This window comes from Oncorhynchus mykiss, chromosome 6 (assembly GCF_057628025.1).
Source record: "Oncorhynchus mykiss isolate SJ-2025 chromosome 6, ASM5762802v1, whole genome shotgun sequence".
NCBI lineage: Eukaryota > Metazoa > Chordata > Actinopteri > Salmoniformes > Salmonidae > Oncorhynchus > Oncorhynchus mykiss.
Genome location: NC_143027.1, coordinates 54,154,249 through 54,171,365, shown reverse-complemented (window position 1 = coordinate 54,171,365; position 17,117 = coordinate 54,154,249). Strand labels below are relative to the sequence as shown.

Sequence of the window (17,117 nt, the reverse complement as noted above, 5' to 3'; positions counted from 1 at the left end):
TTATCTCTTACCCTTCCTAGCTACTTCTCTCTCTGTCTCTCTCTCTCATATATATATATATATGTATAGTCACGTGTGCTTTATTGCGCCCGCCTGTCACCATCGTCACACACATAAGCGCCTAATGATACTCACCTGGACTCCATCACCTCCTTGATTATCTGCACTCACTCCCTTTGGTTCCTTCCGCAGGCGTTATTGTTTCTGTTTCGTGTCTGTGCGCTGTTCGTGTTTTGTATTATGTTTTGTTAATTTATTAAATTATTCACTCCCTGAACTTGCTCCCCGACTCCCAGCGCACACGTTACAGAATAACGCCTCACCAAAGGGAAGCATCAAGGAGTGGTTTTTCTTTTGTGTTGGAGGTGATGTCGGGTCCGGGTGTCGGTACAGCAGCTACCAGGGAGGCCTCAGCCGGTTTCGTCGGACTCTCATGCCTCAGCTGGATTGACAGGTTCCCATGCCTCAGCGGGTTTGACGGGTTCCCCTGCCTCAGCTCACTTGACATGTTCCCATGCCTCAGCGGGTTTGACAGGCTCCCATGCCTCAGCTGGCTCAACAGTCTTCCATGCCTCAGCAGGTTCGATAGGCTCCCATGCCTCAGCTGGGTGAACAGGTTCCCGTGCCTCGGCTGACGCAACCATGGAGGTCTCAGCCGGCTCATCAGGCTCTCATGCCTCATCCGGTTCGTCAGGTTTCTGTGCCTCAGCGAAGACGACCAGTCCGCTCCTGATCCCCAGGACTCGTCCCTTTGTTTGGCGTCTTGCAGCTGGAGCTGCGCACCGTAGAGGGGGTACTGTCACATATGCTCTCTCTCCGGCGCCATGCTCCCATGCCTCAGCCGTATCGACATGTTCCCGTGCCTCAGCAGAGGTGACCGGTCCACTCCTGATTCCCCGGGATCATCATTTTGGTCGGTGTCCTGCGGCTGGAGCCGTGCGTCGAGGAGGGGGTACTGTCACGTGTGCTTCCTGTCCAGCCTGTAGGTCACCAGACTGCAGATTATTGAGCATACCTGTCACCATCGTCACGCACATCAGCGCCTAATGACACTCACCTGGACTCCATCACCTCCAAAATGATCTGCCCTATTTATGTCACTCCCTTTGGTTCCTTCCCCAGACGTTATTGTTTCAGTTTCATGTCTGTGCATTGTTCGTGTTTCTTGTTTTGTATTATGTTTTGTTAATTTATTAAATTATTCACTCCCTGAACTTGCTCCCCGACTCCAAGCGCACACATTACATATATATATATACAGTACCAGTCAAAAGTTTGGACACACCTACTCATTCAATGTTTTTTCTTTATTTTTACTATTTTCTACATTGCAGAATAATAATAATAATAGTGAAGATATCAAAACTATGAAATAGCACATATGGAATCATGTATTAATCAACAAATTGTGAAACAAATCAAAATATATTTGAGATTCTTGAAAGTAGCCACCCTTTGCCTTGATGACAGCTTTGCACACTCTTGGCATTCTCTCAACCAGCTTCATGAGGTATTCACCTGGAATACATTTCAATTAACAGGTGTGCCTTGTTAAAAGTTAATTTGTGGAATTTATTTCCTTCTTAATGGGTTTGAGCCAATCAGTTTGGTAGTGACAAGGTAGGGTTGAAACACAGAAGATAGTCATATTTGTTAAAAGACCAAGTGCATATTACGGCAAGAACAGCTCAAATAAGCAAAGACAGTCCATCATTAGTTTAAGATATGAAGGTCAGTCAAACTGGAAAATGAACAGATGATCTCTGCATATGTGGTTCCCACCGTGAAGCATGGAGTAAGATGTGTGATGGTGTGGGGGTGCTTTGCTGGTGACACTGTCAGTGATTTATTTAGATTCCAAGGCACACTTAACCAGCATGGCTACCACACTATTCTGCAGCGATTCTGCATCCCATCTGGTTTGCTTTTCATTTGTTTTTCAACAGGACAATGACCCAACACACCTCCAGGCTGTGTAAGGGCTATTTGACCAAGAAAGAGAGTGATGGAGTGCTGCATTAGATGACCTGGCCTCCACAATCATCCGACCTCAACCCAATTGAGATGGTTTGGGATGACTTGGACCGCAGAGTGAACAGAGTGATCCAACAAGTGCTCAGCATATGTGGGAACTCCTTCAAGACTGTTGGAAAAGCATTACAGGTGAAGCTGGTTGAGAGAATGCCATGAGTGTTCAAAGCTGTCATCAGGGCAAAGGGTGGCTACTTTGAAGAATCTAAAATCTAAAATATATTTTGATTTGTTTAACACTTTTTTGGTTACTACATGATTCCATATGTGTTATTTAATAGTTTTGATGTTTTAACTATTATTCTACAATGTAGAAGAAATAGTAAAAAATAAAGAAAAGCCCTTGAATGAGTAGGTGTGTCCAAACTTTTGACTGGTACTGTATATATATCTATTTATATATACAGTATATGTGGGCAGATGGGACACAGCATACCCTTATTTCCTGTCTGGCTGTTCTCACCCCATCCCGCTGAAACCCCTTTTGAACCAGCCCTGGAGCAGAGAGAGCTTGTCTCACACATTGCCAGATCAGAAGTACCTTAGGGTTGCCCCCAAGAATGCCTGTCAGAAAAGGGGAACACAGTATGGTGCAGGCCTTTCATGTGTTCATTGCAAATGCATGGATAGCAGGACGTGTAAGTGTGAAGATTGGGTCTAATTGTTTACCGTACTTAGTTACATACTCTTCTTTATTTTTAAAGGCAACACTTTTTATATTGGAAAATCAGTAACTACCCAGCTTAAAATTGTAGGGAGAGATAATTTTTTTTTATTTTTGTAATGTTCCCCTTAACTTCTTGCGTCGAGCAATCCCGTATCCGGGAGCGTAATCATAGCCTCAAGCTCATTACCATAACGCAACGTTAACTATTCATGAAAATCGCAAATGAAATGAAATAAATATATTGGCTCACAAGCTTAGCCTTTTGTTAACAACACTGTCATCTCAGATTTTCAAAATATGCTTTTCAACCATAGCTACACAAGCATTTGTGTAAGAGTATTGATAGCTAGCATAGCATTAAGCCTAGCATTCAGCAGGCAACATTTTCACAAAAACAAAAAAAGCATTCAAATAAAATAATTTACCTTTGAAGAACTTCGGATGTTTTCAATGAGGAGACTCTCAGTTAGATAGCAAATGTTCAGTTTTTCCAAAAAGATTATTTGTGTAGGAGAAATCGCTCGGTTTTGTTCGTCATTACAACGCCAAACTTTTTTCCAAATTAACTCCATAATATCGACAGAAACATGGCAAACGTTGTTTAGAATCAATCCTCAAGGTGTTTTTCACATATCTATTCGATGATAAGTCATTCGTGGCAGTTGGGTTTCTCCTCTGAAGAAAATGGAAAAATACACGCAGGTGGAGATTACGCAATAATTGCAACGGAGGACACCAAGCGAGCACCTGGTAAATGTAGTCTCTTATGGTCAATCTTCCAATGATATGCCTACAAATACGTCACAATGCTGCAGACACCTTGGGGAAACGACAGAAAGTGTAAGCTCATTCCTGGCGCATTCACAGCCATATAAGGAGACATTGGAACACAGCGCATTCAAAATCTGGGGCATTTCCTGTTTGAAATTTCATCTTGGTTTCGCCTGTAGCATCAGTTCTGTGGCACTCACAGATAATATCTTTGCAGATTTGGAAACGTCAGAGTGTTTTCTTTCCAAAGCTGTCAATTATATGCATAGTCGAGCATCTTTTTGTGTCAAAATATCTTGTTTAAAACGGGAACGTTTTTTTTATCCAAAAATTAAAAGAGCGCCCCCTATATCGAAGAAGTTTAATGTTCCCTAATGTTTGAGTTTCCAGTTCTGTTAGTTAGAGGAACATTCTATCTATGTGAGCAAAAACCTTCTGTGTAACAGAAGATCTGTTTCACCTGTCTTTGTGCTTGTCTCCACCCCCCTCCAGGTGTCGCCCATCTTCCACATTATCCCCAGTGTATTTATACATGTGTTCTATGTTTGTCTGTTGCCCGTTCATTTTGTTCGTCAAGCCTACCAGCATTTTCCCCTTTGCTCCTGACTGTTTCTAGTTCCTGTTTTCTAGTTTTCCCAGTTTTGACCAATTCTGCCTGCCCCGAACCTGAGCCTACCTGCCGTTTTGTACCTTGTCACATCACACTGGATTATTGACCTCTGCCTGCCCTGACCCTGTGACTGCCTGCTGTTCTGTACCGTTTGGACTGTGATCTGTATTACCGACCTCTGCAACGCCATCTCCTCCCAAGGAACCAACATTGGAAGGCACGTGGAGTTGCTTCGTGGTCTGATGGAAGGGTTCAAGACCTTGGAGCAACGCCATGACAGAGCGTTGAACACATTGCTGGAGCAATTCCGCAAGTTGTCTGTTAGGCAGCCTACCATGACAGTAACTTCCCAGCCCCTCGGTAACCCAGCTGTTAGCAGCGCCTCCTCCCCGGGCGCCCCGGGTTTCCCGAGAGCTGCATCATCGAGCTGTAGCCCTCCTCCTTCCTCTCGGACCGCTCAAAGACAGCGTACCTCATCACACTAATGTCCAGGAGGGCTCTCGCCTGGGCTACGGCAGTATGGGAGCAACAGTCGCCGTATGCTTCAGTCTGGAGGAGTTTGTGGCAGAGGTGAAGAACGTTTTTGATGCTCCATTTTCCGTGAGAGGCTGCCCGGAAGTTACTCCATTTTCGGCAAGACTCCCACAGTGTGGCAGACTATGCGGTGGATTTCTGCACGTTGGCAGCTGAGAGTGCCTGGAACCCGGAAGCACTGTTATGACATGCTCCTATGGCGCTTTGGAGGAAGTAAAATACAAGCTTGCAGCCCAGGAACTACCGATGGATCTCATCACCTTGAACATTCGGATCGATGGGCGAGTAAGGGAATGAACGAAGGAAAGGAGATTCGATTTCACTCGCCCGCCCAAGGATTCCACCTCCCCTCTGGGGCATACTGGAAGTCTCTGTCGGCTCCGTTGCCGAGAGAACCAGTGGCTAACCGGGTTCCCTCGAGAGTCTCCGAAACCTGCCGATTCAGCTCTTCCCGAGCCAATGCAACTAGGCAGAGCTAGACTGTCTCCAGCCGAACGACTATACAGGCTTCACACTAAGAGTTGCCTGTATGCGGGACTACTGGTAATTTCGTCTCCATTTATCCACTGAAAAACCAGGCTCACCGGTAGGAGCGAGTACTCTGGTGGGCCATACATAGAACCTTTCTTCTCCCCTTACTCGCACTCTTTTTCATGCCATTTTGCTGTGGGGGAACCAATCGAAATCTCTCCGGGTACTCATCGACTCTGCGGCCGATGGGAGCTTCATGTGCGCTCCCCTGGCGTCCGAACTGGGCATCCCCACTCAGCCCCTCTCCATTCCCATTGACGTTAGAGCGCTGGACGGGCACTCTATAGGCTGGGTCACCCACCATACAACCCCCATCAACCTATGTGTGTCAGGGAACCACAGTTAGATGATCCAATTCCTGATCATTAAGTCTCCTCAGGTTCCCGTGGTATTGCGATTCTCTTGGCTCCAGCGACACAATCCCCTTATTGACTGGTCTGCTAGTGCCATCATGGGCTGGATCCTGTTCTGCCGAGCTCATTGCCTGAAGTCAGTGTAGCCTGCCCCGGGATGTCTTCCTGGGCGCTCGGAAGTTGCCCCGGACCTCTCCGCCATTCCCGCGGAATAGCAGAATCTCCTGGAGGTGTTCAGTAAGGTCCGGGCCACTCCGCTTCCACCGCACAGACACTATGACTGCGGGATTGAACTTCTCCTAGGCACCACTCTGCTGTACTCTCTGTCGGGTGACTGTACTCTCTGTCGGGTCTGGAGACCAAGGCTATGGAGACCTACACTACCGTTCAAAAGTTTGGGGTCACTTAGAAATGTCCTTGTTTTTGAGAGAAAAGCACATTTTTTTTGTCCATTTACAATAACATCCAATTGATCAGAAATACCAAGTAGACATTGTTAATGTTGTAAATTACTATTGCAGTTGGAAACGGCAGATTTTTTTAATGGAAAATCTACATTATTGTACAGAGGCCCATTATCAGCAACCATCACTCCTGTGTTCCAATGGCACATTGTGTTAGCTAATCCAAGTTTATAATTTTAAAAGGCTAATTGATCATTAGAAAAACCTTTTCATATTATGTTAGCACAGCTGGAAACTGTTGTCCTGATTAAACTGGCCTTCTTTAGACTAGCTGAATATCTGGAGCATCAGCGTTTGTGGGCTCGATTACAGGCTCAAAATGGCCAGAAACAAAGAAATGTCTTCTGAAACTCGTCAGTCTATTCTTGTTCGGAGAAATGAAGGCTATTCCATGCGAGAAATTGCAAATAAACTGAAGATATCTTACAACGCTGTGTACTACTCCCTTCACAGAACAGTGCAAACGGTCTCTAACCAGAATAGAAAGAGGAGTGGGAGGCCCTGGTGTACAACTGAGCAAGAGGACAAGCATATTAGAGTGTCTAGTTTGAGAAACAGACGCCTCACAAGTCCACAACTGGCAGCTTCATTAAAAAAGTACCCACAAAACACCAGTCTCAATGTCAACAGTGAAGAGGTGACTCCGGGATGCTGGCCTTCTAGGCAGAGTTCCTCTGTCCAGTGTCTGTGTTCTTTTGCCCATCTTAATATTTTATTTTTATTAGCCGGTCTGAGATATGGCTTTTTCTTTGCAACTCTGCCTAGAAGGCCAGAATTCCGGAGTCACCTCTTTACTGTTGACATTGATTTTTTAGGTGTTTTCCTAAAATGGCCTTATAAATAAGAATGCACCTGTGTTTGAGCCTGTGTGTTGCTAGTGATGTCCACCCAACAGTATTGTAGAGATCACAATGGTGAATTAGACGTCTGATTGGTGACAGAACGACTGGCTGCATGATACAGGGTGAAGAGCCTTCAGTGTGGCGCTTGAGGCTTGCACATACAGTGCCTTGCGAAAGTATTTGGCCCACTTGAACTTTGCAACCTTTTGCCACATTTCAGGCTTCAAACATAAAGATATAAAACTTTTTTTTTTTGTGAAGAGTCAACAACAAGTGGGACACAATCATGAAGTGGAACGACATTTATTGGATATTTCAAACTTTTTTAACAAATCAAAAACTGAAAAATTGGGCGTGCAAAATTATTCAGCCCCTTTACTTTCAGTGCAGCAAATTCTCTCCAGAAGTTCAGTGAGGATCTCTGAATGATCCAATGTTGACCTAAATGACTAATGATGATAAATACAATCCACCTGTGTGTAATCAAGTCTCCGTATAAATGCACCTGCACTGTGATAGTCTCAGAGGTCCGTTAAAAGCGCAGAGAGCATCATGAAGAACAAGGAACACACCAGGCAGGTCCGAGATACTGTTGTGAAGAAGTTTAAAGCCGGATTTGGATACAAAAAGATTTCCCAAGCTTTAAACATCCCAAGGAGCACTGTGCAAGCGATAATATTGAAATGGAAGGAGTATCAGACCACTGCAAATCTACCAAGACCTGGCCGTCCCTCTAAACTTTCAGCTCATACAAGGAGAAGACTGATCAGAGATGCAGCCAAGAGGCCCATGATCACTCTGGATGAACTGCAGAGATCTACAGCTGAGGTGGGAGACTCTGTCCATAGGACAACAATCAGTCGTATATTGCACAAATCTGGCCTTTATGGAAGAGTGGCAAGAAGAAAGCCATTTCTTAAAGATATCCATAAAAAGTGTTGTTTAAAGTTTGCCACAAGCCACCTGGGAGACACACCAAACATGTGGAAGAAGGTGCTCTGGTCAGATGAAACCAAAATGGAACTTTTTGGCAACAATGCAAAACGTTATGTTTGGCGTAAAAGCAACACAGCTCATCACCCTGAACTCACCATCCCCACTGTCAAACATGGTGGTGGCAGCATCATGGTTTGGGCCTGCTTTTCTTCAGCAGGGACAGGGAAGATGGTTAAAATTGATGGGAAGATGGATGGAGCCAAATACAGGACCTTTCTGGAAGAAAACCTGATGGAGTCTGCAAAAGACCTGAGACTGGGACGGAGATTTGTCTTCCAACAAGACAATGATCCAAAACATAAAGCAAAATCTACAATGGAATGGTTCAAAAATAAACATATCCAGGTGTTAGAATGGCCAAGTCAAAGTCCAGACCTGAATCCAATCGAGAATCTGTGGAAAGAACTGAAAACTGCTGTTCACAAATGCTCTCCATCCAACCTCACTGAGCTCGAGCTGTTTTGCAAGGAGGAATGGGAAAAAATTTCAGTCTCTCAATGTGCAAAACTGATAGAGACATACCCCAAGCGACTTACAGCTGCAATCGCAGCAAAAGGTGGCGCTACAAAGTATTAACTTAAGGGGGCTGAATAATTTTACACGCCCAATTTTCAGTTTTTGATTTGTTAAAAAAGTTTGAAATATCCAATAAATGTTGTTCCACTTCATGATTGTGTCCCACTTGTTGTTGATTCTTCACAAAAAATACAGTTTTATATCTTTATGTTTGAAGCCTGAAATGTGGCAAAAGGTTGCAAAGTTCAAGGGGGCCGAATACTTTCGCAAGGCACTGTAATTAGTATCACCTTATTCCAACACAGAGAGAAAAGTACAACAAATCAACTATTTTCTGGCAGCAAAGGAAAAACAAGCTTTGTGCCTGTAATAAAACCCAATACACAGCTTCAATTTCCTGACAAGGTACTCTACATGGTTCAGTGTCGAGGCAAGCAACACTGAACCATGCATGACAGCACCAACTGTGCCGGAGGACTGTGTGACCACGCTCTCCTTAGCCTCTGCAAGTAAGACCTTTAAACATATTAACATTCACAAGGCCGCAGGGCCATAAAGATTATCAGGACGCGTACTAAGACTATGCGCATACTCAGACGGTACGCAGACCATCATTGACATTTTCAACCTCTCCCTGACCCAGTCTGTAAAGCCTACATGTTGTAAGCAGACCACCATAGTCCCTGTGCCCAAGAATGGCAAGAACCTTTCTAAATTACTATCGCCCGTAGCACTCACATTTGTAGCCATGACATGCTTTGAAGTGCTGGTCATGGCTCACATCAACATCATCATCCCAGACACCCTGGACCCACTCCAATTCACATACCGCCCCAACAAATCCACAGAATTTCTATTGCACTCCACACTGTCCTCTCTCACCTGGACAAGAGGAATACCTATGTGAGAATGTTGTTCATTGACTATTGCTCACCTTTCAACACCATAGTGCCCTCCAAGCTCATCACTAAGCTAAGGACCCTGGGACTGAACAGCTCCCCCTGCAACTAGAGCCTGGACTTTCTGACAGGCCACCCCCAGGTGGTGAGGGTAGGCAACAACACATCCGCTAAGCTGACCCTCAACACTGGGGCACCTCAGGGGTGTGTGCTTAGTTCCCTCCTGTATTGCCTGTTCACCCACGACTGCGTGGCGGTGCACGACTCCCAACACCATCATTAAGTTTGCTGATGACACGACGGTGGTAAGCCTGATCACCAACGATGATGAGGCAGCCTATAGGGAGGAGGTCAGAGACCTGGCTGTGTGGTGCCAGGACAACAACCTCTCCCTCAACGTCAGCAAGGCAATTGAGCTGAGCGTGGACTACAGGAAACGGAGGGTCGAGCACTCCCCCATTCACATCGACGGGGCTGTAGTGGAGCGGGTCGAGAGCTTCAAGTTCCTTGGTGTTCACATCACGAAGGATCTATCATGGTCCACATACACCAAAACAGTTGTGAAAAGGGCACGACAATGCCTCTTCCCCCTCAGTAGGCTGAAAAGATTTGGCATGGGCCCTCAGATCCTCAAAAGTTGTACAGCTGCACCATTGAGAGCATCTTGGCTGGCTGCATCACCGCTTGTTATGGCAACTTCTTGGCCTCTACATCTACAATGCAAATTAATTACTTAAAAATCATACAATGTGATTTTCTGGATTTTTGTTTCAGATTCCGTCTCTCACTGTTGAAGTGTACCTATGATAAAAATTACAGACCTCTACATGCTTTGTAAGTAGGAAAACCTGCAAAATCGGCAGTGTATCAAATACTTGTTCTCCCCACTGTAGTTGTTGTGCCTTTGCTGTGTAAGCCTTCAAATACTTTAAACCCTGCTAAGTTTATTTATTACTCATAAATCATTTTTTATATGTCTTGCTCATTTTGTGTCCTTTTCATTCCCCCAGTGGGAGGGAGTAGGAGGGAGGGAACAAAGGAGGGAGGAGGTCAACAAAGACCTCCCTTCACGTTGAACTGTAACCAAATCAGTAACCGTCCACCCTCTTCCACACACACACACACACACATGCACGCACACCCTTCAATTATTCTACCACTCCACCTGCACACCCACACATTCAGATGTAGACACACACACACACACTAAGGAAAACTTCACAGCGACCACACATGCACGTCATGTACCTTCTCCATTGATCGGTGGTCATGGAAACAAACTCCATACAGTACACTGGTGGTTGCTATGGAGTGGGCCTGATGTGATGAAGTATGTATCTCTTTCACCTCCCTCCTCTTTATTCTCTCTTCTCCTTTACATTATGTTTTCTCCTCAGCAATAACCACAGAGCTCAACCCAACGCTCAGTGGGATTGCCTGTCTGGTTTTCGGGCTTTTCTCTAGACACTGTGGATTTGGGCATTTCTGGACATTCAAGGCATGTCCCTGCCACTGATTGCATCTGAAAGAAAGGGAGAGAGAGAAAGAGGAAGAGCGAGGGAAAGACATAGAAAGCGTGTCTGAAAGAATGAGAGTGATAGAAAGACGGTGTATGTTAAAGACAGAAATTGAGGGAGAGAAAGAGGGAAGAGACATTTAGGAGTGCAAATGGAAAAAACTGGCTCTATCGGGAGGAAAGTTTGTTTTGGAGGTAACTGTGTGTGTGTGTGTGTGTGTGTGTGTGTGTGTGTGTGTTGCTTGAGTTGATTTATTGCTTAAGTGTTGTTTCTTTTTACCAAAGTAGATTGTAGTTCTTTGCGTTACAGTGGTGCACACTTCTGCAGCTTGTTGTTATCAGTCACCTTATCCAATCCTTTCAGAGTTACATACTTGAAGTGCCTATAGGGTGGTAGGGGTTGGGGTTCGATTTGTAATTTGTCATTCGTTTTGTACTTTTAGAATGAAAACTGGAGCGTGTCCATATTTCTATGGTTGTTTGCACAGTTGATTGGATTGCAGAGCTGCACTTTCTTGTAAAGGAGTTTCACAGTTTGCATGTTGCTGTTGTTTGTTTATCTCTTTCTATTAGAGATGATGAATTGATTTCTGTAGCCATGCATGCGGTAGGTGACTAATGTGGTCAATGACTGTTGGTCCTCCTGTTCTTCCACAGACACAAGAGCTGACCGCTCGGACAGGAGGAAACTCTTCCGACACTACACTGTGGGGTCCTACGATAGCTTTGATGCCTCCAGGTAAGGTTACTCAGATGCCTTTATTAAAACACACACACGCATACACACACAAACCCACAGGGTGATTAGCTAAGTGGAAGTTTATGTGAAGTGGTAGCTTGTCTCAGAGGTTTGTTTTTGCTCTAGTTTTCAATTGTTATCATTACATTTTTCTCTTCTTCTTCTCTCTCATTGTCTTATCCACTCCCAGTCACAGGCCTACTTTCCAATGTGTTGGATATGACCACTAGACAATTTTAGACAACTAATCACAGCATGAAGTGTGATATAGGCATATCTCCCATAAGGGGCCATTTGAAAATTACTGTGGGGGACCAAGATAGGAGAGGGAGGGGTGCAGATGTTTTCTTTGCTTTGGGGAGGGTTTTTTATTGGACACACAGTGGAGGGTATAGTGCATTTCCCCCCTATTTACATTCACTGTTTTGGCAGGTTTTCCTATATTCCATCCTAGCCAACTTTCCCATCTAATTAGATATGCCTCCCCTATGGAACCTGTGGTTCGACCAATAGAAAATATTCTATGGGACACCTGTACTGCCACTGACAGGCCGTGCACTGCAAGACACAGGTTCGTTGTGTGAATGAATGAATGAATTAATGGATTTCCCTCTGTTCTCTATAGGCTACGTGTACAATGCATCAGTGCTGCAATATATCAATTTATCACCGCCAGATCACATCCCACCAGAGCTACATGTAGCCTACGCTCTCGCCATTCAATCTTCCCCACTAGTTCATTTTGATTGCCTATTTTATATTCAGCAAGCAAGAGTGCTTCTTCTCCTCAAAAAAAAAGCTAATTTATTTTAAAAAATATTACGAACTAAACTATAGGCCTGAATAATAGGGAAGACATCAAAACTATGAAATAACACATATGGAATCATATAGTAACCAAAAACGTGTTAAACAAATCAAAAAATATTTTATATTTAAGATTCTTCAAAGTAGCCACCCTTTGCCTTGATGGCAGCTTTGCACACTCTAAGCATTCTCTTAACCAGCTTCAACTGGAATGCTTTTCCAAAAGTCTTGAAGTAGTTCCCACACATGCTGAGCACTTTTTGGCTGCTTTTCCTTCACTCTGTGGTCTAACTCATTCCAAACCATCTCAATTGGGTTGAGGTCGTGTGATTGTGGAGGCCAGGTCATCTGATGCAGCACTCCATCACTCTCCTTCTTGGTCAAATAGCCCTTAAACAGCCTGGAGATGTGGGGTCATTGTCCTGTTGAAAAACAAATGATAGTCCCACTATGGATGGCGTATCGCTGTAGAATGCTGTGGTAGCCATGCTGGTTAAGTGTTCCTTGAATTCTAAATAAATCACTGACAGTGTCACCAGCAAAGCACCCCCACAACACCAGACCTCCTCCTCCATGCTTCACGGTGATAATCCATTCACGTACTCTGAGTCTCACAAAGACACAGCGGTTGGAACCAAAAATCTAAAACTCGGACTCATCAGACCAAAGGACAGATTTCCACCGGTCTAAGGTCCATTGCTCGTGTTTCTTGGCCCAAGCAAGTCTCTTCTTATTATTGGTGTCCTTTAGTAGTGGTTTCTTTGCAGCAATTTGACCATGAAGGCCTGATGCACGCAGTCTCCTCTGTACAGTTTATGTCTCTTTGCTTATTTGAGCTGTTCTTGCCATACTATGGACGTGGTATATTACCAAATAGGGCTATCTTCTGTATACCAACCCTACCTTGTCACAACACAACTGATTGGCTCAAATGCATTAAGAAGGAAAGACATTCCACAAATGTACTTTAACAAGGTCCACCTGTTAATTGAAATTCATTCCAGGGGCCTCCGCTGTACTGCAGCGCCAGCTGTGCCACAAGAGACCCTGGGTTAGCGCCCAAGCTCTGTCGCTACTGGCCGTGACTGGGAGGTTCGTGGGGCGACGCACAATTGGCCTAGCGTCGTCCGGGTTAGGGAAGGCTTGGCCGGTAGGGATCTCCTTGTCTCATCGCGCACCAGTGACTCCTGTGGCGGGCCGGGCGCAGTGCACGCTAACCAAGGTTGCCAGGTGCACGGTGTTTCCTCCGACACATTGGTGGTTCCAGGTTGGATGCACGCTGTGTTAGCAGTGCATATATATATTTTGGATTTGCTTAACCCTTTTTGGTTACTACATGATTCCATATGTGTTATTTCATAGTTTTGATGTCTTCACTATTATTCAACTTCTGACTGGTACTGAGAGAAATGTGTGAGGACTGATGACAGGTGACAATTTTGTGCTTCCTCTCTTATTAAATGGGAGGAACTGAAGTAAACACTCCTGTCATAATTTAATAATCTTGTAATATTTTTGGTAGCCTCCATTATTTCTCTCTCATTAGCCTCTCTAACCACTTTGAACAACATATTGTAATGAGAATAGTAGGGCGAGTGAGCTCGTGTCATGTATTGTCATGTTGTGTCTTGTTTCTGTCCTTTCTCTTCACCCTGTCTCCCTCTGCTGGTCGTTTTAGGTTACCTTTTCTCCCCCTCTTTCCCCCAGCTGTTCCTTGTCTCCTCCTAACTACCTCGTCACCCCTTTTCCCACCTGTTCCCTTTTTCCCTCTGATTAGTCCTCTATATCTCTCTCTGTTTTTGTTTCTGTCTTTGTCGGATTCTTGTTTGTGTTATTCATGCCTGAACCAGACTATCGTCATGTTTGCTGCAACCTTGTCCTGTCCTGTCGGAATCTGCCGGTCCATCTGAGCCTACCTATGTTTTGTTATTAAAGAAGTTCTGTTTACGTTAGTTCGCTTTTGGGTCCTCATTCACGCACCGTAACAGAAGAATCCGACCAAGAATGGACCCAGCGACTTCGGATCCTCTCCACTCAGCCGTCGAGATCCAGGGAGCGATGCTAGGCAGACACGAGCAGGAATTGTCTGCTGCTCGACATGCCGTTGAGACCCTGGCCACCCAAGTCTCCAACCTCACAGAACAGGTTCACCATCTCCGCCTCGATCCACCGGCCACTTCCAGGGCTTTCGAATCTCCGGAGCCCAGAATCAATAACCCGCCGTGTTACTCTGGGGAGCCCACTGAATGCCGCTCGTTCCTCACCCAGTGTGATATTGTGTTTTCTCTCCAGCCCAACACTTACTCCAGGAGCACTGCTCGTGTCGCCCACGTCATATCTCTCCTTACTGGACGGGCTCGTGAGTGGGGCACGGCAATCTGGGAGGCAAGGGCTGAGTGTACTAACCAGTATCAGGACTTTAAGGAGGAGATGATACGGGTTTTTGATCGATCTGTTTTTGGGGAGGAGGCTTCCAGGGTCCTGTCTTCCCTATGTCAAGGTAATCGATCCATAACAGACTACTCTATTGAGTTTCGCACTCTTGCTGCCTCCAGTGGCTGGAACGAGCCGGCTTTGCTCGCTCGTTTTCTGGAGGGTCTCCGCGCAGAGGTAAAGGATGAGATTCTCTCCCGGGAGGTTCCTTCCAGCGTGGATTCCTTGATTGAACTCGCTATTCGCATTGAGCGACGGGTTGATCTTCGTCACCGAGCTCGTGGAAAGGAGCTCGCGTTCTCCGTTGCCCCCCTCTCCGCATCACTACCATCTTCCCCTGCCGGCTCGGGTGCTGAGCCTATGCAGCTGGGAGGTATCCGCATCTCGACTAAGGAGAGGGAACGGAGAATCACCAACCGCCTCTGTCTCTATTGCGGTTCTGCTGGTCATTTTGTCACTTCATGTCCAGTAAAAGCCAGAGCTCATCAGTAAGCGGAGGGCTACTGGTGAGCGCTACTACTCCTGTCTCTCCTTCAAGATCCTGCACTACCTTGTCGGTCCATCTACGCTGGACCGGTTCGTCAGCTTCCTGCAGTGCCTTAATAGATTCTGGGGCGGAGGGCTGTTTTATGGACGAGACCTGGGCTCGGGAACATGACATTCCTCTCAGACAGTTAAGGGAGTCCACGGCCTTGTTCGCCCTGGATGGTAGTCCTCTCCCCAGGATTCAGCGTGAGACGCTACCTTTAACCCTCACTGTTTCTGGTAATCATAGCGAAACCATTTATTTTTTAATTTTTCGTTCACCTTTTACACCTGTTGTTTTGGGCCATCCCTGGCTAGTTTGTCATAATCCTTCCATTAATTGGTCTAGTAATTCTATCCTCTCCTGGAACGTCTCTTGTCATGTGAAATGTTTAATGTCTGCTATCCCTCCTGTTTCCTCTGTCTCTTCTTCACAGGAGGAGCCTGGTGATTTGACAGGGGTGCCGGAGGAATATCACGATCTGCGCACGGTGTTCAGTCGGACCAGGGCCACCTCTCTTCCTCCACACCGGTCGTATGATTGTAGTATTGATCTCCTTCCGGGAACCACTCCCCCCCGGGGTAGACTATACTCTCTGTCGGCTCCCGAACGTAAGGCTCTCGAAGATTATTTGTCTGTAGCTCTTGCCGCCGGTACCATAGTCCCCTCCTCCTCTCCCGCCGGAGCGGGGTTTTTTTTTGTTAAGAAGAAGGACGGCTCCCTGCGCCCCTGCATAGATTATCGAGGGCTGAATGACATAACAGTGAAGAATCGTTATCCGCTTCCTCTTATGTCTTCAGCCTTCGAGATCCTGCAGGGAGCCAGGTTTTTCACTAAGTTGGACCTTCATAACGCTTACCATCTCGTGCGCATCAGGGAGGGGGACGAGTGGAAGACGGCGTTTAACACTCCGTTAGGGCACTTTGAATACCGGGTTCTTCCTTTCGGCCTCGCTAACGCTCCAGCTGTCTTTCAGGCATTAGTCAATGATGTCCTGAGAGACATGCTGAACATCTTTGTTTTCGTTTACCTTGACGATATCCTGATTTTTTCACCGTCACTCCAGATTCATGTTCAGCACGTTCGACATGTCCTCCAGCGCCTTTTAGAGAATTGTCTTTTTGTGAAGGCTGAGAAGTGCTCTTTTCACGCCTCCTCCGTCACATTTCTCGGTTCTGTTATTTCCGCTGAAGGCATTAAGATGGATCCCGCTAAGGTCCAAGCTGTCATTGATTGGCCCGTCCCTAAGTCACGCGTCGAGCTGCAGCGCTTTCTCGGCTTCGCGAACTTCTATCGTCGTTTCATCCGTAATTTCGGTCAGGTGGCAGCTCCTCTCACAGCCCTTACTTCTGTCAAGACGTGCTTTAAGTGGTCCGTTTCCGCCCAGGGAGCTTTTGATCTCCTCAAGAATCGTTTTACATCCGCACCTATCCTTGTTACACCTGACGTCACTAGACAGTTCGTTGTCGAGGTTGACGCGTCAGAGGTGGGCGTGGGAGCCATTCTTTCTCAGCGCTCCCTCTCTGACGACAAGGTCCACCCTTGCGCGTATTTTTCTCATCGCCTGTCGCCGTCGGAACGTAACTATGATGTGGGAAACCGCGAACTGCTCGCCATCCGCTTAGCCCTAGGCGAATGGCGACAGTGGTTGGAGGGGGCGAACGTTCCTTTTGTCGTTTGGACTGACCATAGGAACCTTGAGTACATCCGTTCTGCCAAACGACTTAATGCGCGTCAGGCGCGCTGGGCGCTGTTTTTCGCTCGTTTCGAGTTCGTGATTTCTTATCGTCCGGGCTCTAAGAACACCAAGCCTGATGCTTTATCTCGTCTCTTCAGTTCTTCAGTAGCCTCCACCGACCCCGAGGGGATTCTCCCTGAGGGG

At 46.1% G+C, this 17,117-nt stretch overlaps 1 protein-coding gene across 1 annotated transcript in view; it reads left to right on the top strand.

The window, feature by feature from the left end:
- Nucleotides 1–17,117, top strand: part of LOC110526925 (SH3 and multiple ankyrin repeat domains protein 2) — a 102,395-nt gene that overhangs the window by 13,857 nt on the left and 71,421 nt on the right. Inside the window, exon 5 of the mRNA XM_090239444.1 lies at nucleotides 11,388–11,469. Coding sequence (XP_090095570.1) covers nucleotides 11,388–11,469 — 82 coding nt within the window. The remainder of the gene's footprint in view (nucleotides 1–11,387; nucleotides 11,470–17,117) is intronic.